The 22,137-nt window shown below is 43.4% G+C and overlaps 2 protein-coding genes across 3 annotated transcripts in view; one reads left to right on the top strand and one right to left on the bottom strand.

The window, feature by feature from the left end:
- The window catches only part of scaf11 (SR-related CTD-associated factor 11), a 15,287-nt gene extending 7,640 nt beyond the window's left edge, over positions 1-7,647 (top strand). For both annotated transcript variants that reach the window (XM_058623786.1, XM_058623785.1), the window contains exons 9-15: positions 292-417; positions 1,438-1,538; positions 2,089-4,329; positions 4,756-5,087; positions 5,520-5,684; positions 5,762-5,881; positions 6,798-7,647. In XM_058623786.1, the coding sequence (XP_058479769.1) occupies positions 292-417; positions 1,438-1,538; positions 2,089-4,329; positions 4,756-5,087; positions 5,520-5,684; positions 5,762-5,881; positions 6,798-6,893 (3,181 nt within the window). In that variant the 3' untranslated portion in view covers positions 6,894-7,647. The remainder of the gene's footprint in view (positions 1-291; positions 418-1,437; positions 1,539-2,088; positions 4,330-4,755; positions 5,088-5,519; positions 5,685-5,761; positions 5,882-6,797) is intronic.
- A 2,274-nt stretch (positions 7,648-9,921) lies between these two features.
- Positions 9,922-19,162, bottom strand: slc38a2 (solute carrier family 38 member 2). Its single transcript, XM_058623787.1, has 16 exons — positions 18,837-19,162; positions 17,314-17,433; positions 17,126-17,201; positions 16,923-17,038; positions 15,560-15,633; positions 15,377-15,469; positions 15,191-15,266; positions 14,309-14,391; positions 14,119-14,177; positions 13,652-13,819; positions 13,465-13,544; positions 13,257-13,357; positions 12,431-12,555; positions 12,197-12,341; positions 12,000-12,097; positions 9,922-11,906 (listed from the first exon to the last, which is right to left on the bottom strand). Exons 2-16 carry the CDS (start codon positions 17,430-17,432, stop codon positions 11,790-11,792), a joined length of 1,530 nt encoding a protein of 509 aa, XP_058479770.1. The 5' UTR covers position 17,433; positions 18,837-19,162; the 3' UTR covers positions 9,922-11,789.
- Positions 19,163-22,137: the final 2,975 nt, after the last annotated feature.

Here is a 22,137-nt window from a genome sequence, read left to right as displayed (position 1 = left end):
AGTGTGGACATTTTCTGGCCTACTGGGATTACTTTGACCCCTGCATATTTATAATAACTATTATTGTACTACTGCATTGAAGTAGTGTGTACTATATACTACTGTAAAAAAAATGTATATGTATGTATGTATATTTTGTGGGGGAAAAATATAATTATATTTTAAGGCCACCTGCTGGTTTGCATGGTACACTACATCCAAAGATCTTTCCTTGCAGTTTGAGTCCATATAGTCCTCTGCACATTTGGTAGGTGCTTCATAAAATAATAAATTGTTTTTATTATCCTGCAGTGCGGAGCCTGTTTGGATGACAGAGGACATACCTTATGACACTGATTTTGCCAAGTGCAAACCCCAGATGCAGGGCTGTCCATGGCTGTCCTCTTCTGCTGCCATCCCTGCTAATGGCACCTCAAGGTAATAAATAAACCCCACCTGAATGCCATTAAGACTTTATTTTCCCAACTTGCAAGCCTCATCATCTCCCCCGAGCACCACAGAGTACATTTAACAGCTGTTTTCACAGGCTGTGGGGACTCTTTAAACATGATGACTAAACTGAAATTGATGTTTCGAAATCCAAATTCAGAGCATTTCTTTCTTTTGTGTGCAACATTGATCCGACAGGAATAATTTCTGCTGTGGCTATAGCTGTACCATGTCTTATCATTCACAATAATACTGGTATAAATTTTTGCACGATATCTTAATATCTCATCAAACATATCAGACAACGAGGGTGCATGCCCCCCATCTGGTGCAGACAGACAAGCCTTTTTTCCCCCCTGCACACCGCTCCTGCACTGTGCGCTTCGCCGTCTCCTAGCGGGCTCTCCGTATCCAACGTAGCCTGGATCATTTCTCTATACGCTGCTTTAACTCAAGCATCCAAATAATAATCTCCATGACGAGGCTCCAGTACAGTCGCGATGAAGTGCAGGGGATGCTGGTAGATCTTATTAAAACGTGTTGACAGACTCTTAAGAGTGCACTTTTCATTGTTTTCACTCCGTGGTCCGCCTCAACCTGTTTGTGTAGAAGACGCTTTAGTGCTGCAATTAGGAGAATGCATCAGATGAACTAATCTCTTTATTTAGCTGCTCAAAAGGGGCGAGAATAGAGAATGTTCTCCATTAAGAACCACTGGTGTGAAGTGAATGACGCGCAGAGTTCATAATCTGCAATGCAGCCAAGTTTCGCTTTTGTGCAGAGACTTTCCAGTATTTAATATGTGCTGTTTCACCGTTTACTCACATCTTGTTATATTGGTGTTCCAAACTGGTCTTAGACAAACTCTAAGCGGGAATAGACAGGCACATGATCTTTAATTCTTAAAAGCAAAAATGTTTTTTTTGTTCAAACAAAATCAAGGTCAGGTCTATTTAAGTCACTGATGGGAAATCTGACGGTTGTTTGTTACCATTTTGTGTTTTGTAGGCAGAGTTTCTATCCAGCCAGTTGCAGCCAAACTTTGTTTCCCTTTGGACTCAGCCCACCTTCCTTCACCCCCAGCTCACCCTTGGGCTCTGGGCATTTTGGTGAGTCACATCTGACACCTTTGGAGTTGAATGTGTTTCTAATAGATTGTAAGATTGTCTTAATGAATGTCATTGGAAAAGCTTTGGTTTTTCATTTAAGTGCATGGTTTAGTGATTTTTTTTTTTTGAGACACACGGTGGAAATCTTTTGTGTAATTAATGATTAGTTGCTAAAGTTGGTAAACCCAAATACATTGTTTTTGGATGTATTCTGAGTCAAAACATTTCTACTACAATCTGTGAAAGTTTCCATCACCAAAAAATAACAAGATGCTTGCTGAATGTTAAATGCACTTCAACTGCCTGTCAGTCGTGTGCATATTCTTTTAATTTGGAGAGTTAGAAAAAGTTGGCCTGTTAAGAAATTAGTCTGTTATGCAAATATCTATCATGAATTGAAGTTTTCACATGTGCACACAAACTATTTACAATACCCTATATTTGCATAGTGCTATAGACTGGCTTAAAGGAGACACAGACTGCAGGTTGTGCTGAGAATATCATTGATGGGTCTGTAAATACAATTACTGATGTAGTTTTTCTCCCACAGTATTTGAGGGTGTGGTCTGTGCCATCACATGTCCCAAAGGGGGAGAGAAGAGAGGCAGCCGAGCCTCAACCTCCAAAACTTCCACCAAAGAGGCGGATTCTTTACCAACCAGAAGATCTGGACGCAACAGCAAAACCCAGGAAGAGACTCCGGCATCTGACCCATCACCACCTCAATCAAGTTCATCAGACTCTGATTCATCAACAAACCAGTCCGCCAAGCCGACTAAAACTTCTCAAGCACCAGCCAAGAGGAAGGGCAAACAGGTAATAAACCGAAAGGCGAGTGGCAAGCGGAAAGCCCAAACAAGAAAAAAACCCTCTCCCCAACTTGTTAGCAGCCCAGCAGCAAGTGAAGAGGAGGAAGAAGACGATGGAGGTGACAATATGGAGGAGGAAAAAATAGATAATGAGGAGGACACAAATGAATCCGAGCAGCAGCAATCTGATGCTGAAGGAAGCCTTACTGCAGATCAGGACCGTTGTAACAGTCCTGAAATGGGAGAAAGTTCAGGACTTTTGAGTAATGATATGGGACAAGACACTGATGAGACCCAGGAACCACCCAATGAACAAGATATTAAGCCAGAAGAAGATGACAAGGACCCGTCCTGTCTCTCAGATTCGGCCGCTCCTAGCCCTAATTCATGCTCTGAAAGCAGTCAGGACAAAATAGAGGAGGAGGAGGAGGAGGATGAAGAAGAAGAGGAGGAGGAGCCGCCAGCCAGTCCCTTTGCATCTGGAGACAAGGACTCTGAGAAAAGAGCCTCTCCATCACCCCCTGACTCTGAAGATGCTCTGCTGGAAGACCTGATGTCTCCCCATTGTGATGAGCAAACAGATCCGGATGTTGACATGGTCATTTGTGCAGAGTCGGATGAAGCAGATAATGAAGAATCTTTGCAAGAAGTGGAAGCCGAATCATGCGAAAACTTGGTCCAGACTGGCTCCCCTCCTGCTGGTGAGTTGGAGGAATGTGTAACTGACCCAGAAACAAAAGCTGCTGAGGACGGCGATACAAAGAGGGCTGAATCAGAGGAACCTTCAGTAGCTGATGGTTCTGTAGAAAGCATGAATAACCTTCCATCTACAGATGACACTAACGTTGTCCCCATGGACTGCAGTTCACCCACAAGTGAGCATGGTGACAGTGCCATTTTGGAACTGTCGAAGGAGAATGCTGATTCAGCTGCTGCAGGATCCCCTCCTTCAGAGAGCCAGGTCATCCAGGACGAGAGCTACAAGGGCCAACCTGAGAGGGAAAAGAGCCAGGAGAGGAAGAATGGCAGGCAGCGACGCTCCCGCTTCCACTCCCCAACCTCCACTTGGTCACCTAAGAAAGACTCTACACGAGAGCCATCCAGGCGCTCACACTCAAGAGAGCGTGATGACAGCCCACCCTCTAGCCGCTCTTCACGAGCTCGCAGCAGAGACCGAGACAGAGACAGAGACCGGGGCCGTGATCGTGACCGGGACTGTGATGGAGAGAAAGACTATTCTAGGAGGGAGCGTAGTCGTGAGAGGAGGAGAAGACGATCAAGGAGTCGCTCTAGATCCAGGTCCCGATCTCGGTCTAGGTCACGATCCAGAACAAGGTCTCACAGACGGGGTCCCAGCCCTGAATATCCAACATCCAGAGAGCAGTCTCCGCAGAGGAGGGAGCGTCGAGGTGGGTGGAGGTCAGGTCAGGGCAGTGGATCTGGTGGTGAGGGACGGAGGTATCACGGAGGCGCTGGCCGCTTTGAAAATGGTGTGCCTTCTGAAGGTTCCCCAGATCGCCAGGCCTGGTCAGAAAATCCTGACTGGGTCACAGAAAAGACTAGTGAAGCTGAGAAGACCCGGGACCTTGGCTTTAGTGGTGGCAGTAACCGTGGTGGGAGTAAGGGAGAGTCACGTGGCCGGGGTGGCAGAGGTGCAGGGCGTGGTAGTAATAGGAGCTTTTACACCCAGCAGGAAGAGACCTCAGACAACCGCTGGCAGCCCAGAAACAACTTCTCAGGTACAGGCAACAATTCAGGGAATGACGCATACAGTCGCTTCAATGAAAACAGGGGTGGTGGCCGGAGGAAAGAGTCAGATCCAAGTGACTCTATGCTCGACCGCTCTGGATGGTCTTCGGCATCCAGCTGGGCTGTCAGGAGGAAACTACCTGCTGACGTTCAGGACTATTACTCCAAGAAGGAGAGAGGTGGACCGGGAGGCTGGAACCGAGTAGAGGAAGAGCAACCAGCTGCAGTAGCAGGTGAATTCTCTTCAGCTTCTCTTATTACTGTCAAAACTTTCTGTTAAGTTCTTACTTGTCAGAAACACTACTGTTGCTGTTTGAAAAAAGAGCACGACATGAATCCACGTTTTCCTCAGACCCAACTGGTATATTTAATACTAGAAGAAAATATAAATGTAATGCTGTATTGCAAATGTGACCATGCACAAAAAGTGAAAGACCTTTAGAAGGTCTTGTTTTACTTGCATTACTTGTTTGAATCTCCATGTTCTGCTTGAACACCTTCTCTCAAGTGCACATTTTATTAATGAATGGATGAATTGAAACATATCTGTACTTGTACAAATATACAGTCCTCTGAATCAACTGTCAGACTTCAAACATTACTGTAACGCACTGTTACTGCCAAACACTGCCCTAAATGTTCATTTCTTTCGTTTACAGATCCCTCTAAAAGTGAGCCCCCTCCCCAGGCAGTCCCAGGTAACGCTCCGGTGCCTGTGATGAACGTGGTTCCTCCTCATCCTCCTCAGCTGAATGTTCTTCACCATCACTACCCCATGCAGGGCCCACGAGGAGCCCTGCCTGTCAGCCTGCAGCCTGCTGCACCGTACGCAATGCCTCCTCCAGTCCCTGTGCATCTCCACCCTGCTGTGCCACTGCTTCAGGTGCCTGCTGTCGGCGCTCAGGGCCTCCCACCTCCTCCCCCACCGCCTCCACCCATGCAGCATGGCAGCCTGACTGCAGCAGCCCAGCCTGATCACCACATGACTCAGGTATGGTAAATTGTGGTGAATTGACTATATGCCACTTCCTGGTTTTCAATCAGCCAGCCCAACTATTTCCGGTGAGCTGTCAGCCAAACATGCATATACGTGTTACCAAGAGTATTTACACAGAGGGATCCTCCAGTGCTCTGCTGTTGTCCCCTTAAAATTTTTCATTTTATGCCATGTTGAATCCCTTGGAGCTAACTACTAAAAGAACTACTTAAAAATTAATTAATACAGTATATCGCTAACGTTGCCTTAAAAAGTCCAAGTTTCCCATTACTGATGACTGACCAGAAGTTAGGGGGCTGGTTTATATTTTAGCGCAGGTAGTAGGTGACGCTCAGTGCATAAGGTCCATTCAACATTAAAATACATGAGTGCTGTATGTAAACGTACTTTTCCAGAAATGTGTTTTTAAATCCTGGTTTTCCGTAGATGGTCGGCGCCATGGTGGGTTATGGCAAACCTGCCCTGCTTCCCACTCCTACCAAAGCTGGTGGAGTGACCCAGGGACTGATGGCACTCAGCCAAGTGCTACCGTCTTCTACAACTCAGTATGGTCATCACAAGGCTCAACCCGACAGCTCTAAAAAAGAAAAGGTGACTTTGAAGTAATGGCGTGTTTTTCTGTCCTTATTTTCATCCTCGAGACATCTAACATCCTCTCACTGTTCTAGAAACATCAGATTCAAGAGAGAGCTGTAAACGAAGTGAAGACAGCCATTAAACCTTACTACCAAAAGAAGGAAATCACCAAGGAGGAGTACAAGGAGATAGTCCGCAAGGCAGTAGAGAAGGTGAGCACTTGTTTTTTCTTAATGTCTGGAAGCGTGTCACCATTTGCAACAATTACATTTGCTCCGCCTGTGAAATTCAAACATATCCTGCGCCTTCTCATCCTGCAGGCCTGTGTCTGAAAATGTGTTAGTGGTCCACATTTTAAAATAAAAATATTGCTGTTTAACTGAATGTTATGTCCAAATGGGGCCATAGTAAGGATTCATTTGCTATGGTTTGTGTGCAGTTCTCTTATGGAAGAATATATGAACCAATTTCACTATTAACCATAGTTAAAAACGTCATGGTTGTGTAAGCATAAAAACTTCATAAAAAAGTCAAGTATTTTTCTATGAACAACAGTAGCACAGTTTCTGCAAGTGTAACTGGCAGACTGCAGGCAGAACATAAGTATGGTCCACCAACAAGACAATAACAAGATAATAATTTAAACCAACAGCAGCAAAGCAGGAAAGGGAGCATTGCACTTAACTCTCTCCGTAATGACATGTAATCTGTCAAATGACAATGCATTATAATCATAAAACAGTAAAACAGTTTTTTTCCCCCTCAGACAATAATCATGCCATCAAAATATGATCGTCTTGACATGTTATTTTCTAGAAATGTATCAGAATGATCATCTCCACTGCTCACTCATCTGCCTGTTTAGTGTTGTGCATGTAATGACAGTAACTGCCATCAGGTGGAGCTGAAAAGACGAAATTGAGATGGAGATTGTGAGTAAGTTGTATACGCAGAGGCAACAATCACTTTGAAATGTTTACTCTTTCTTATGTCGTCCATTTTCTTTCTTGATCACTCTTGCGTTCACCTGGGATTTCATATTTTCATAATGTCACACATGTGGTCACTTTACACCCTTGTTTGTTTTTTGTTTGGTTGACCCTTGGCTGTATTTTTTTTTCTTCTCAGGTGTGTCACAGCAAGAGCGGCGAGGTGAACTCCAGCAAGGTGGCCAACCTGGTGAAGGCCTACGTGGACAAATACAAGCACGCTCGCAAGAAGTGACCACCTGCTGTGCTGACGGCACAGCTACGCCCTCAGTGACCCATTCAGCTGCTCAAGTGCAATTTCCTCAAGCTGGAATTTGGCCTCCAAACTGAAAGTTGTTGGAGAGCCGGCATTTTCATTTTTTTGATATCTGTACCTTTTATTGAACGATGAAGATTTTTTTCTATAGATTTTCATATTTTGCTAGGAAAGAATGACCCAATCAGAAATTATAATGCAAGAGCCCTTTATTTTGCATAGATCATGTGGCTTGGGAACTACTGTAAGGAGCGCAGGGTGGGTGGGGGGGTGATACTTGTGATGCAATGCTCATTGAACAACATTAGCTCCTGTATTAGATTGCCTCTCCCAGGGTGCTGGCTGGTACGAAATATTTCTCCTCCATGGCATCCTGATCACATAGCTTATTAACAGAATATTGTCAATGTTCTTTTTGTTGTTGTTTTTTTTGTTAAATATATCATATTTCAGAGAAAAATGCTAGTTTAACAAAAGGTGCGTTGTCTCGATTAGTCTGTGGCCCAATCATGGGCTGGAATCTGATGAGTGTGAATATAATTTTGATTTGGTGGACGAAGTGCTAAATGGAATGGCCAGTCAGCAGTGACTGTGTGGTGCAGGTCCTGGGGGAGGGGCTAATCAGATGAAACTGACCCCAACATCCTGCCTCAATGTGTAATAAATGTCAGTGCGAGAACATGAACTGTGCAAAGTGTCCAGAGAGTAGTAAAATAAATTAGCTGCTTCCTGATGTTCTTTGTGTTTGTCAGAGGAAAACACCTCCTTCTCTCCCTCATTGAGTGACTGGCACCTTTTCTTTTTGTCTCATCTTGGGAGTCGAGCTGTTTGCTCAGTTGCATCTCTCAGCAGTCACCGTACAAACAGTGGCTGGTACCATGATGTGTGTCCATTTCTGTATACAGTTTGTCTGCCTGTAAAAGGTCCAGTGTGTAACATTTGGAAGGGTCTAATGTGTAATTGCTTTAAAATAATGTTTTCATAGCCTTGGGAAGGGGGATGGGGGTGGAGCTGTCACCCATTTGTTCTAATCTGCAGTCTCACCACTAGATGTCACTAATTCTTACACACTGGGCCTTTAAACCATGATGGCTGAAATAACTACCAGGCATCAAATGAAACCATGAAACAGAATGTTTCAGCGTTGCAGTAGATAAGTACACAATAAACTTTGTTGTGATAAAGTAACAGTAAAATATTCAATTTAGTTCCTTTTTTTTGATTGGACCCAAATACACTCTGCATATATATGTATATATATATATATATATATGTATATGTATATATATATATGTGTATATATATATGTATATATATATATATATGTGTATATATATGTATATATATATGTATATGTATATATATATATATAGTGTTGATTTGACACAAGAGTTGAATACACTGTGAAATTGTGTTAAATTTAACTATTTGACTAAGAGGCGCATTTAACACTGTCCCAAAGTGTATTTGGTGCAAATGTGAACTTGGTGTTAAATAATAATATTGTCATTTTTACTCTCCAAAATGTACATAGTGTATGGTATCAATCATATTAAGATGATAAACTGGAAAATTGAATGGAAAAGTATGTGAATATTGCTTTTAATGGTACAACCAAGGCCTTTCTGCATGGAGTTTGCATTTTTTCCCTGTGTGTGCCTGGGTTTTCCTCAAAACCCCCCCAAAAACATGCAGATTTGGGGATTAGGCAAAATTGGACACTCTAAATTGACTGCAGATGTGAGAGTGGATATTTGTTTGTTTCTATGTAGACCTGTGATGCCCCATCTTTTACCCTATATCAGCTGGGAATTGCACCGGCGCCCTCCGTGACCCTCGTGTGGAGGATAAAGCAATAGAAGAATGAGTACAACCAAGATGGATGTAGGTCTGTACACAAACGGTCTTTATATTGAGTTCTCAATATATTTGTTAGAGATGTTAAGGGAGCTACATGGTAGTATATGTATGTGTGAGTACAGTTTGTCATCACCCACTCCACTCCCATTACCCTGAAAGTGACAACGCAGAATTTTCCCTGTGACGTGTCAAAGTTCACGGGACACATTTTATCCACATCGCCGATCCGACATCCAATCAAAGTCGTGTGTGTTTACCGTAGTTTTGATTGACTGTGTTGATCATCAGTTTATATTTTAAGATGTAACAAGTAACTTGTCTTATTTTGTTATGTTTTCAGAAAATTAGATTAATTTTGCAACATATAGCACTGCAGTAAATGTAGAGTTCTTTTCCCTCCAGGTTTTGCAATAATGGAAAGAAAATGAAAGTTATTTGCATCCCAAATAAATTCGTCCCATCTTGGTTTGTCCTCTGGTTACCACTAGGGAGCAGTGTTGTCAAGGAAACGCCAGAGGAACAGGCTTCCCTTCATGGATGAGTAATCACAACCACACAGTTCTGATCCCGTCTGTCTTCAGTGGTTTGAGGTAGAGAGTAACTGCATCTTTTAAAACACTCCACATGTTTGATAGACTCTGTCACTCTCATGGTGAGGACTTATGGTCCAGGTCATCGACCACATTTCAAGGCTCTGTCCAGAGGAAAAAGCAAAAACACAGGCTGTGCTGTAGTTTATCTGTTTGGACACTTATCACAGGTTTGCTGATCCAGTTTCATGTTCAAGGCCACAGGGGAAAGTGAAGGGGTGGAAAAAAAAAAGCTCTTATCTCTGTGTACAGCCCTAATGCTGGATGTCTTTTATTTATGTCAAATCTATTTCATTTTGTGCAGTGCAAAGCAGAAGTGAATTTAGTCAAAAAGTAGCAAATAAATAGGAAATATTGGTTACTGAACTTTTTTTCTCCGTCAAAAACATAATTTTAAAAGTTCTAATGTATAAACTTTGCTTCAAATCAATACCTTTAGCTGCCTCTGACCAGACATTAGAAGGAATATGTCCACTTTTATTTCTGTGTGCCCATAAACTACAGTCACAAACTCCGCTCGGACAAAAGACATAATGAAGACGACAAAGACCATGTCATAGTTTGTCTTTGATTTTAATTTGACATTAATTACAGGATATACAAAGTGTTTCATTGAAACAAGAGTGTAACACTGGTGGGCGAAGCCCTCTTTGCTCCTGAGGTCCAGAGATGGTTGACATACTCTCTAACCAAGACGAGCATATACAACAGTTTGTGAATACAGGGGGCGGGGTTTGTGTTCAGGGGCCGCCGTTAAAAAAAACAAACAAACAAACAAACAAACAGACCGCTGTGGCCCTCTCTCTAGGATTTCCACATGTAACAGTTTTCACAGAATCAGAGCGGGGAAATTCAGTCGGTCAAACGGAGACGAACAGAAGAAGCTCTGGCGCGTTAAAGCAAATTCGATATCGTCAATTCACCAGTTTTGGGTTGATCATTTTTGTTTGACAGCTCCAATTCATCAAAAAAGTTAAAACAAAGCGTATATACAGTTGAACTCAGTAGATATATATATACACATGTATGTACATACAATATTATAAATATAGTAAAATAGATTAAATTACATTGATTTTATGGTTTCTCCATAAATAGATGTTGGACAACAACAGTTTGGTGATGTTTAACGTTAGTGTTGGAAGCACAACAGGAAGCAAGTCACCATCAAGCTTTCAAGTTCTTCAGTGTGAAACATTTTCCAAGAGCAGAAAACTGTGTAACCAAACTGTGTAACACTCGCAGTCTGGTGACAGACGCTCTCGTTTGGTCGTCAGTAGCAAAGAGCACGACTGACTTTCTAGTTTTAAGGTTGCTTTCTTTCTTTTCTTTTTTTTTTTTTTCCTCGTTTTGTTGTTGCAAGTTTTACAGGTAAATTACAACCACCAGATGTGGTCAAATTCAAGGTATTCTCTCATAAAGAAAAACAGTTTCAGTTTCCCTCCCTGCCCTTAAACATAGAAGGGTGGAACTGACGGCTTAGCAGCCTCCAGGTTTTTTTTTTATAAGCAGTAGTGTCGTCGCTGCACACGCGATTCCAACAGGACCTTCAGCAGGTTTTTCAAGAATAAATACAGTTTGACAAGAGTCCTGTTGTGAGATACTCTGCAGCTCCCAGTGTTGGGCTCAAAAAAGGCAGGTTCTGTTGACCTGTATGTGTTACAAGGAAAGCTGACACTATAAGCAAGGTCACAAAGCCTCGGTACAAACACTGAGCAGGTGGCGTGGTAGGGCCTCGCCTGTGAAAACTGACAAATCTGTTTTTGTTTTTTTTCGTTTTTTACAAGTGTGCTAAACTGTAAGTGCTCTCAATTTACAAAGACGCTTTACAAATAAATTGTTTTTGGCAAAGTTGAAGAAGGATAAAAAAAAAAAAAAAAAGTTAACGGATGAAACAAATGTTGGAAGGAACTTAATTGTCCTTAAGGAGGATAAACATTCAAATGTGTTGCCCCTGCTGTCAACAGATGCGCGTACCTCTCTCAGTGAGACCAGATCTGAGGTCAGAGCCACACTCGTGCACATGCACGTAACGCCGCGCCTGAGTGTGAGCTGAATGGTGAACTCTAAGACTATGAGGCACCTTCATATATTTGTTTTCAGCTGTACCAAAAAGAGAGTAAAAACGAGCAAAAAAATAACAATAACAACAAAAAAAACTACGATAAAAAGGGAGACGAAAAAAAAACAAAAAACGAGTAAAACACCATCTTTGTGGCCTATAACAGCAAACTGTACAAAGTTTCAATACATTCTCTTGGAATGGCAATGGTCTGTTGCTCAGGAAGTCAGAGCTGAGCAGCAAGTGAGTTCTTGTCTTTTTTCATAATTTACATTATTCTTTTTCTTTTTTGTTGTAAGATCTTGTGGTTGTCACCGTCTTTCTCGCTTCCATCCCGGCTGCGGCACGGGGGGGGGCGGAGCTTTAGTGTCCGTTGTCGTGCTTGTCCTGGCCGACTGTGGCGTTATGGATCCAGTCCATGATGATGAGGGTCATGCTGCCGATCATGACCACGAGGCCGCACATCAGGAAAGCAGTGGCCTAAAGAGAGAGAGAGAGAGAGACAATATGAGCGAACGGGTCCCATCAGTCCATGGGCGTAACATTTAGCGTAAGTTTAAAACTCCTCCTTACCCCGATCTTTTGCACGGACTTCATGGACTCCTTCTTCACCAGTTTGATGTAGAAAGCCGAGGGCAGGATGAAGATGAGCATAGCAGCAGCAGATGCACCTGTGAGCAGAAGGAAAATCCCAACGTTAGTCACGTAACATTTTTTTGTATTGGAGTTTGTTTGTCTTTTTTAGACATTAAACCCAGAGAGACACGCACCGATGAAGCCAAAGATGTCCCTGATGGTGGGGACGAAGATGACCAGGGCGTTGGTGCATCCCAGCAGCACCACGGTGATGATGATGTGGCGGATCCAGCTGAATTCCTTCGAGCTGGACAGGTGATGGTTGATGGAGGTGCGAATCTGCCAAGAGAGACGGGGGAGGTTATTCTGACACTACAGGGAAAGTTCTGTTTCCGTGTGGACGAGGAACTAAGATCTTTGACACTTACAGGGAACAGCACCACGGGAACGGTGAGGGTGACGGCGGCCAGAACGGCCAGACGGACGACCAGCAGGAGCGTGTCGGACTTGTAGAATTTGGAGTAGGTGTGCAGCAGCTCAGGCTCCACGTGGACTGTGGAGAAAGAGGCGAGACTCCATTTAGACAAGCAGAACAGGTAAAACCAGTCGAGATGCACGTGACGAACATGCAGATTCCACAGAAACAGGAGAGATCAATTGTGACTGTGTGTGTTTGTACTTGAAAAAGTGCGTCTGTTCTTTCTTTACTTGCTTTGATCGTGACTAATTTCAAAGAATCCCTTCCGTTAAGATTAGCTGCCGTGTTTGTGCACGGCTTCACTTTTGCCTTTTCCAAAACGTCACGATGATTTCTCAATCCATACACGCCCTTGCTCAAAAACTATTTGCAGAGCTTTGCCCTGTCGTGACGACTGAGGAAGCCGTTGCTGGCAGCCCTGTTCTTGTATAACCAGTTAGTTGTTCCGAGAACACTTCTCCATATTCACTCAGATGTTCCAGCCACGGCAAACAGGAACACAAACACGCTGGCAACCTTGTCAGTTCCGCATCAGGTGGGTTTTTTCCCAGTCTTACATAACAGTCCTGGCCCTGTCCTTGATAGTTTCTGTATCTGTATTTAATTAAGACTTGGAGGCTTGTCCTCTTAACTCTGGGTCAATGACCTGCTCTGACAATACTTTGGGGGGCAATGACTGCTTGTTACACCCACACTGGTGTTGTTACCTCCTTGTTGCATTGTAGTCATTTGATTCCAGTGCATTTTGGTGCATTTACAAAACTTTAAAGACTCACTATTGAAAGTCAGGTATCCGAAAAGTCCGGCGAGCAGATACATGATGAACATGGCCAGGAAGGACACGTTGGCGACGCCCTGCATCTTTCTGCGGGAGCGGCTGTTGAAAAGAGACAAAATATTGTAATTGAGACACAAAAATCACATCAATCCGAAATTTCAATTTGGCATCGTGCTGATGGAAAAAAAAGAAAGTTGTGCACTCACTCTTTGAGCTCCTCGTACATGGGCAGGATGGCCGGGTGGCAAACGAAGGCGAAGGTCAGGATGGGAACGGCGTAGACGGTCTGGAGGGCCACGAAAATGCGACAAAATGAATACGATTGATCGGGGTTTTGTGGCACAAACGGTCTCTTCTCTGCACTTTTGCAGCAAAAGAGCAAAAGACCCTCACCTGCGAGTTGTAGACAAAGTACTTCGGCGTGCAGGCGTCCTCGCTGTAGTCCACGGCGGTGGAGTTTAGTTGGGACAAGCTCGAGTTCAGCAACTTGCTGAAGGTTTCGTTGAAAGCGTGGACGTCCTCGGGCAGAGGGCACGGGGTCTGGAACTTCTTGATGATCACCTGGAGGACAAATGAAGAGGTTGTAGATGTGAGCGTTGTGTGCTGACATTTACACTCGTGTCATGAATCAGTCAAAAGATGCCAGAGTTACTTTGTTGTGTTTTTCATGACAGTGGTTTAATGAAATCACTATGAAATCACTATGAATTCCCAGTGTTCCAAAGGAAGGGGAGCTGCTGTGGAAAAGTTGAAACGTGCTCTCTGACTAAGACGTCTCTGGAACAGCAGACTGCTTCATGTGCCAATGTTGTGTGCAGGAAATACGTGTGTGTGTGTGTGTGTGTGTGAGTTTGACTCACCACAACCAGGAAAAACACCATGCAGAGCAGAGACAGACCACTGGTGTAACCGAGGTAACCTGGAGAGGAGAGGGGAGGCAACACACCAACACATGAGCTACTGTTTTTACGATACCCTGTGGAAAGTACTCTTGACTTTTTTTTCCGAACATGTTCAGAACACGTTGAGAAACACACAGGCAGCTCTTACCTAAGTTCTTGAGCAGAGAGAGGGGCAGGATGATGAAGAAGGACACCAGCAGCACCAGGTAGTCTCCGTTAGTGTACCACTCTCTATAACACAGCAAAGAACCACATGTCAGTCACACCTAGCCATTGATTAAGTAATAAAAAAAAATAATACTTATATTCAATCTATTTTAAGTATATAATGTAAGCATTGGTAGTAGAAGGATGAGCACAAACGCCACATTGAAAGAACAGTCTTGACACATCCTGTGTCTTTTTGCATCTTTCACAAACTAAGCCGCGCCAGTTTTTTGGACTTGCAGCGAGTCTGTGGTGAGCTCATCTCGCGCTCCGTCTCGACGCGGAACCCGGCAGCATCTCCTAAAAGGGCTCTTTGAAGCGACTGAGCACTGACTGACTGTTCTTTTAAACTGTCGTCCCTCCCCCCGCTACAACAGAGAGACTTCTCTGACAAGAGCACTTGGGGGGGGGGGGGGACAAAGGACAGCGGTTTGGTTTTGTTGTGCGGCTTCACCTCGGATGTCTGTGTCATTTAGAAAGTCTAAACGTTTTTTTTCAAACACATCACTTCTGACACTCAAGTCCTGACTCTACGAACACGTCCGGTGGCCTGAGTAAACGACGCATCCTTGCACAACTGCTTTATAGATATTTTCATTGCCACAGATAAATCGTTACCGAAACTCAATCAATTGTTCTTTGGCCAAAAGCCGACCGAGGCAGATCAGACCGGTTTCTTGGAACACATTTATTTAACTCTGTGTTAAACGGAGAGGGAAAATGTGGCGCCGATGTTTAACTGTGTGTCAAGATTCTCAGACACCGGACGATATTTTCTCATATAAAACAACAACGTAGAAGAAGAAGATATCTGATCACTCACTCATTGTTGGGTCCCACAAAATTCAGAATGACGATGGGCAGCTCGTATTTGACGATGTAGAGGTAGCTTGACATGGCTGAAAAAGACAATAAAAAGCAATTAGCACTTCCACGGAACAACACCGTGCTTAAAGACTGACTCATGTTTCCAAACACAATAGTTGTTTTTCTAGCCACGGTCTCTCACCTCCAATGTTCTGCATGGTAATGGAGAAGGATGCAGCCAGTTTCCCCGGCAACCCGAAGGCTTTGTAGCCCAGCTGCTCGTACACAAGTGCACCTATGGAGAAGAAACAACAGAAAAGAAATTAAAGGTTGGCAAAGTTAAATCCAAAGAAGACACTGATACACGGCTGTCTCAGATACGCACCTCCTTCATTGGCCGTCTTCAGCAGCAAGTGGACAGAATACAAGGAGAAGATGGCGACAGCCACGAGGAGAATCCTGTAAACAGAGGCCAATAAAAAGAGGAATGTTAATTCTCCTCAGCCTGAGGCAGGACAAGAGGATTTGTGACTCGAGTGCACTTTGTCACAACGTTCTCGTGAGTGGGAGAATCGTCTGCAACGTTTTCCCTGTAAGGGATGATCTTAGCGCCCTTGTGATGCTGCAGCAGCAGCAGCAGCAGCAGCAGCACTGTGTGCCTGGTGTATTAATAGTCAGGGTCATTTAAGACCTGCTCTGTAAAGACACACTGTTACCTCTGATCGTCCAGCTGCTTAAAGCCTTTGGCGTGCCTACCTGCCTCTGACACTCACAACCCGTTATCACTTTATACACGGTGGGATCTACAAATATATGCTCTGCATGGCCTCATTGTTTGATGTCAACAGACTTGTGTTTTTGAAACACACACACATTGTCGGCGACATTGTCTTAATCTGAGATAGGGAGCAACTATACACACGATTTGTAATCCCTCACTTCCCGCAGTTGTCGGGCTCAGGTTGGTCAGCTGCCTGCCGACAGTGCAGCGTCGCCTGCGCCATTCATGATCTCCGTGCTGTGAGCGCGTAGGCTCTCCTTACGTAACTCTGGCCCAAAGGCAGCCGGATTAACTCGGCTAAGCTGCTTCTCCTGTCACTCCTCGTGTTTTCAAACAGACGTGCGACTGTCATTAGGTGGCAGGACAAGTGATTCTGCGCTCTTAAAATACTTTATAATAATTTGAACAATTTGACAGAGAACGCTGTTGAGGTGGTGGTAAAAACCCCTTGTGTATGACCCAAGGAGAAGTGGCATCTTGGTTCACCTGACAACATCAATCTCCAAATTTGCTTACACTTAAAATGGCGCAGCGAGGAAATGTCACAAACCCAGGGTCTCATTTAAATTGGTGACATTGTATAACCAGTAGAGGGAGCTCTTACTAGAACACAGTGAACTATAGCAAACCTGATTGAGAGGCAGTAAGCATTTATAAACCTTCCACCCCCTGTGCAATCACCTCAGGGTACACACACACACACAGCACAGGCGGGAAATAAACACCCTGTATCTAACCAGCATAAGACCTTGATGCAGCAAATGAAACCACACCTGCAAACGCTTTCTCCTCTGCTGTGGCTGAGATATGACACCAACACTCATCTGTGTCAAGAGCTGGTTTTCGTTTTACTTTTAAGTAATCCTTCCTTCTCTAGACCAAATACAGTTCGAAAGTTTTCCTCTCTGTATTATAAAAATGTTTCAGTATCTTTATTGTGAACACGGATGAGTAATTAGAGACTTACACAAAGAGGGCAATGCCAGTGTTGGCCATAGCGTAGGAAAGACCCAGGATGCCGCTGCCCATGATGGCGTTGCCCAGGTTGAAGACGGACATGCCAAAGGAAGCATTGCCCTGATGCTGTGGAGAAAACGAGAGACTGTTAGGGAACGGTGACACCTGTGTTTACAGGAGAGGAGTGAAGTGGAGTCAAAGAGGAGCTCTTACATATTCAGTCTCATACTTCTTCTTTCCCAGGCTGTTTTCGGGGAGGAATTTCTGATTCTCTGGGTCCAGATCCGAGCTTTGGTTTGAAAAGGAAGTAGAAGAGAATTTAAAGACATGAACACCAGGGGCGTTTGGGGTGTGTGGAGTGTTTATGTTCAGATGTGAAAAGTACTGCAGTCGCTCCTCACCAGCCCAGTGGGGTTTTCTTGTCCTGGTAGGTGGCCTCAATGCCACTGAAGCTGCTGTTGTCTTCATCTTGACACTGGTTCAGATACTCCATCTCCGTTCTGGTGCCAGTCTCATTCATACTGCCGAAAGATGACACATTTAGTAATTTTAATCTTCTTTGTTGTTTTAAGGGCGTTTAGCATGTGTGACGTTGCATTACTGCCCCCTTTTTTATCATTGGTATGTTTGGTATTTTCTCACATTGGCGTCTTATTGTTGAATTACCGCCTTGAGTTTTACTTCTTTTATTATTTACTTTTTATCTTTTATCTTTTATTGTTATTATTATTATTATTATTGTTCTTTTATACTCTATTATTCTTTTTTCTTCATTTGCTCGCACTTAAAAATGTGTTGTATAAATTAATTCTTCATCTTCCTTCTTTTTTTCCCTTCCTCTTCTTTTCCTTATTATTACAAATTAAACGCATTCCTGTTGTCTGCGTCATGCCCGCCCACTCCAGCCCGTCTAGCTGTGCGCGTTCACGCGTCCCCTCAGAATAATCAATATTATGGCCACCATGCCCGCGCAGTCGGTCATGTGACTCGCCTTTGCAGGGAGGGAGGGGGGGAGTGGGTGACGCACCGGCAGCAGTGGAAAAATACCAGACCGGCATCACACTGTCAGGCGCTGAATGACAAAAATAAATAAATAAAAAAAAAACATAGAAAACGCCGCAGACTTTGCGCACGTTTTCCTTCTAAACCACATGGAAACGTGCGTCTTTTTATTTCGCACACACAACATATGTGAGTTGTGTTTCCCTAATAAAAGAACCACATTGAACTAAAACTGATCACTTAATATTTTACTTTATATCAACAATCATTAAGTAGGTGCGCACATGTGCGTCCTCCCTTAAAAAAAAGGAAAAAAGAAGGCGCAGTGACTCCAGTGGCATTTAGTGACATTATATCCACGACCGGCTCCAATGGAAACAAAGGCACGTGTTGTCCCTTAATGGGCATGGCCCCTCCATTTTGCGCAGAGCGCAGAGAGCGCTCAAATTCAGTCTGGTGGTGCTGATTAAAGCCACTTCTCTAATGGACTCACACAGGCGCGACAGTGATATTTTGGAATGGAGACATTTGTGTTGACTCTTGGTCTGGCACAGTGACAGCTGTTCTACCACCTCCAGACATGAGAGCAGCACTGCAGCACCACCCTCATCATATATTTATTTAGACCAGGACTGACCTGCTTACAAATAAAGCCTCGGGTCACTCAGAGGGGGGTTGGAAACTAACATTTCAGGCTTTAAAAAAAACCAAAAACATTTAATCTGGTAGGATATAGATGTAATATTAATTAGCTGGGCTCAAATAAGAGACAACATCTTTATTTTAGTGATCTTCAGAATTCAAAGCAAATGAAACCAGACAGTGAATGGATTTACGCACATTGGAGTGTTGTGCCGCCGCGTCTACACCCACTCATCACTGACTGACTGACTGTCAGTGGAGAAAATGCCGGCAGTCTTACCTTTCAGAGATGAGGCAGGAGGCCTGTAAAATCCTTCCACTGGTGAGAAAAATGAATTAAAAGATGTCCAGATGATTTCTTCACGAGAGACCCGTTGATCCTTCAGTGGATGTCGTTGAAAATGTGAACGGAAAAAAAGCTGAAATGTCGTTTTGAAAGAGCCCTCTGTTATCAGAGTCAAGAAACACTGGCCGAAGTAGCAAATAAACACGCAAAGAAAGCTGACGCAAGAGAGGAAATAAATGTAGTCACTACAATTAAGGCAATTTCCACAGAGCAGTGGCGCACTCAATCACAGCTCCCTGATCTGCTACAGGGAGGGATGGAGACTCACCCTTTTTAAAGATGAGCGTTGCATCAGCTCAGACGGAGGGGGGAGGGGGAAGAAGAATGGGGGGGGGAGGAGCTAACAGGAGGCGTGGCTCCATTTTTTCCCTTTTTTTTTCTTACCCCAGCACAGTCGTGGGTTTGTGTACAAACAGAGGAGTGACCTAGAGAGTGGAAACCTACGGACACTGTATTACAGACCAGCACTGTACTGAGTTTATCAGCGGGTTGATCAATGACTACAGTCAGTCAATCAAACAATCAATTAATCAATCAAACAATCAGTCAATCAACTGCCGTATAATAAAGCATCTGATACTATTGAAGTCGAGTCCCCAATGTTCAAGTTTAAGTGAGAGTCGTCAAATTCTGAGTTGAGTGTGACAGGAGCTTTAATCGATTAATGCAGGATTATACTGTACGTTAGACTGTAATATGTGAACACTTAAAGGAGTCAACTGACTGTGGAGTGTGGTATCGTGGACCATTGATGTTATCAGATAAAGAGCCACCGTGGGGCTTTGATGTCTTTGATGGCGAATATATGGTAGATATATTAAAATAGAAAATATTTAGTGAACACTTGCTCCCGGTGTTTGATGCTGGGCTAACATAGGTGAAAATGTTTTTTTTTTTCAGTGTTATGTTAATAAACCAGACGTCTACAGTTTGGAACGTCAAATAAATAATTTCCATGTATTGTTGATCCGAGAGAGGCTTGGATATATGTGGATGAAAATAGAACCTGGATGTATGGCAAGTGGAAATAAGTGTACAAAACCTTTACATGACTCTTGGTTGACTCAGGAATAGAAACAATACATACGATAACAAGCCTGCCACTACTTTAGTCCCCAAGAAGGTCGGAGTGTTCAAGTCCCAGCCACCAATTTTTTTTTTTAAAAAGTAGTCAAATCGTCAGCATTTAAGTCATCAAGGGAACGTCCGGTGTTTAGTGTCTGCCAAGCGCTGCATGACTATCGAGAAAACACCCACAGGAAGGAGGAGCGTGAAGTATGGGACGCGTGTGTCTCTCACACATTTTTTTTGGTTTCAAAGTTTCATTTTCAAACATGTGACATGTGTATATTTTGATACGAGAATTAGTCAGAGCGCTTATCTTCGACTTTTCAGTCTGAATCGAGTCTAGTTTAAGTCCAAGTCAGCAGTGCTGGAGTCCTCTTTTGAGTCAGAGTCCTGGACCGCAGGACTACACAGCAATATTTTATCATAACGACGTTTGGTGTTAGTTACATTGATATCATTATCAGTGTTTTATCAGCAACTTAAACCATTTGAAATACGCAACATTACGTTTAGATGTTCCACTAATTATCCTTTATGTTTAGTGAGTGTTGCATTTGTTCATTTGAACCTGTTTGTGTAAGTGACACACAGTATTTGCCAAGAGTTTGAATGTGAGATAGAGTTTTATTTGAGTTCTGGCTGATAGCAGAAGTCATGGTGTGATGTGGCTGTGTATTTGGATGCAGAGCTCGAAGCCTCACCAGGTACAAACCACCATCATCCTCACTTCCTCTCTTTACCCGAAAGCACTGCAGTGAGTCAAAACAGTGTCATGTTGATGAGCACATGTGTGCAGACTCGTGAATAATTCATGTAATTGTGCTTCAGAAATGTGACTGTTGTTTGCAAACGTACAATGGCACAACATTTGATCCTGGCTTTAATGTTTGGATCTATAACCTTTAGCTAAGTGCACTTAACTCACTCAAATTGTGTTGTTGCTGTGGTGGAAAAGGCCCAGTGTTGTAAAAATGAAGGTGAAACCATGTTCATTTGCCAGAAAATGAAGATAAACAATTCACATTTTTACAACTACACAATCACATTTATCTGATTCAGGTGTTTGTGATTTACAAGAGTTTCCCCTCTCTTGACTTTCTCGATCGATAACACGCACATCTCGTCAGATACGCAGACGCAGGTTCGCGTCAGATGTATTTCCTTTGAAGGGAAAGTGGACTGAAAGTGGCCCGGACGCCTGTCGGTCCACATCAGGGTGGGCGCAGCAGCTTCAAAGCAGACCTCCATATCTAAAGGAGATTACGCTCAAACGGCGTCATGTGACTATGGGCCATCCTGATCCTCAATTATGTTGGCTCATCTCGTTAGGTCAGGTGTATTGTGTGAGTGTGTGTGTGTGTGTGGGAGAGAGAGAGAGGGAGAGAGAGTCAGAGGGAAACGTTCCACAGCTCTGGTTTCCAGTTTATTATTAATGTAGTGAGGACTGAGCGTAGCACACTCTGTTAATTATTAGGCCGGTGTATGGAAAAACCTTTGAATTCCAGGACTGGAAAATAATGTTCCCTTCTGTTGCAACTGCTGCTAATACTACAACTGTTTTTCTACTACTTTACAACATCCCGATAAGGATCACGCACACATTCTTCATCACTGTCTCCCTCCACTGCAACACTCACAACATCACAACATTTTTTTTTTTTACGATGGTCCGCTGTCAATCATTTCCTGCATTATAACAAACCCCTCTGGAGGGATCTTTAAAGTGTAATCTACACTGATAAATACAGTATTTATGCCATGAAAGTACAGTGTTGTGGACGCAGTCATTTACAGAAGACATACAGTCTGTAATTTACCGTGAATGTGCAGTCATACATTTCACAACGTCGTGTGGTAAAACCACTTTTACTCTTAAGGCTCGCTACTACTTGTACTATTACCACTTGTACTACAGCTACACACGTCAGACTACACTGATACCACTATTATTACTAAAGTGAATCGTTAACTATTTTGACGATCAATGAGTCGCTTTGGGAAACAGTTTTCAGATTTTTCAGCTTCTTAAATGTGATTATTTTCTAGTTTCTTTGCTCATATAACAAAAAAATCATTACAATTGAATACTTTTTGGGTTTGTTGCCATTTTCTAACATTTTATGGACCAATTACTACATCTCTCTACTATAACTACCTGCTAATCTCC

Source organism: Solea solea, chromosome 3 (genome assembly GCF_958295425.1).
Source record: "Solea solea chromosome 3, fSolSol10.1, whole genome shotgun sequence".
Lineage (NCBI taxonomy): Eukaryota > Metazoa > Chordata > Actinopteri > Pleuronectiformes > Soleidae > Solea > Solea solea.
The sequence above is the reverse complement of the archived record's forward strand: the minus strand, read 5'-3'. Positions and strand labels throughout refer to the sequence as shown.

Excerpts from the sequence above, each read along its gene's own strand:
- slc38a2 (XM_058623787.1), bottom strand. The coding sequence starts at position 17,432 with ATGAATGAGACTGGCACCAGAACGGAGATGGAGTATCTGAACCAGTGT. Across the intron at positions 17,039-17,125 it reads AGAAGTATGAGACTGAATAT|CATCAGGGCAATGCTTCCTT; the intron begins GTAAGAGCTCCT and ends TTTTCTCCACAG. Across the intron at positions 13,358-13,464 it reads ATGTACGAGGAGCTCAAAGA|CCGCTCCCGCAGAAAGATGC; the intron begins GTGAGTGCACAA and ends TCTTTTCAACAG.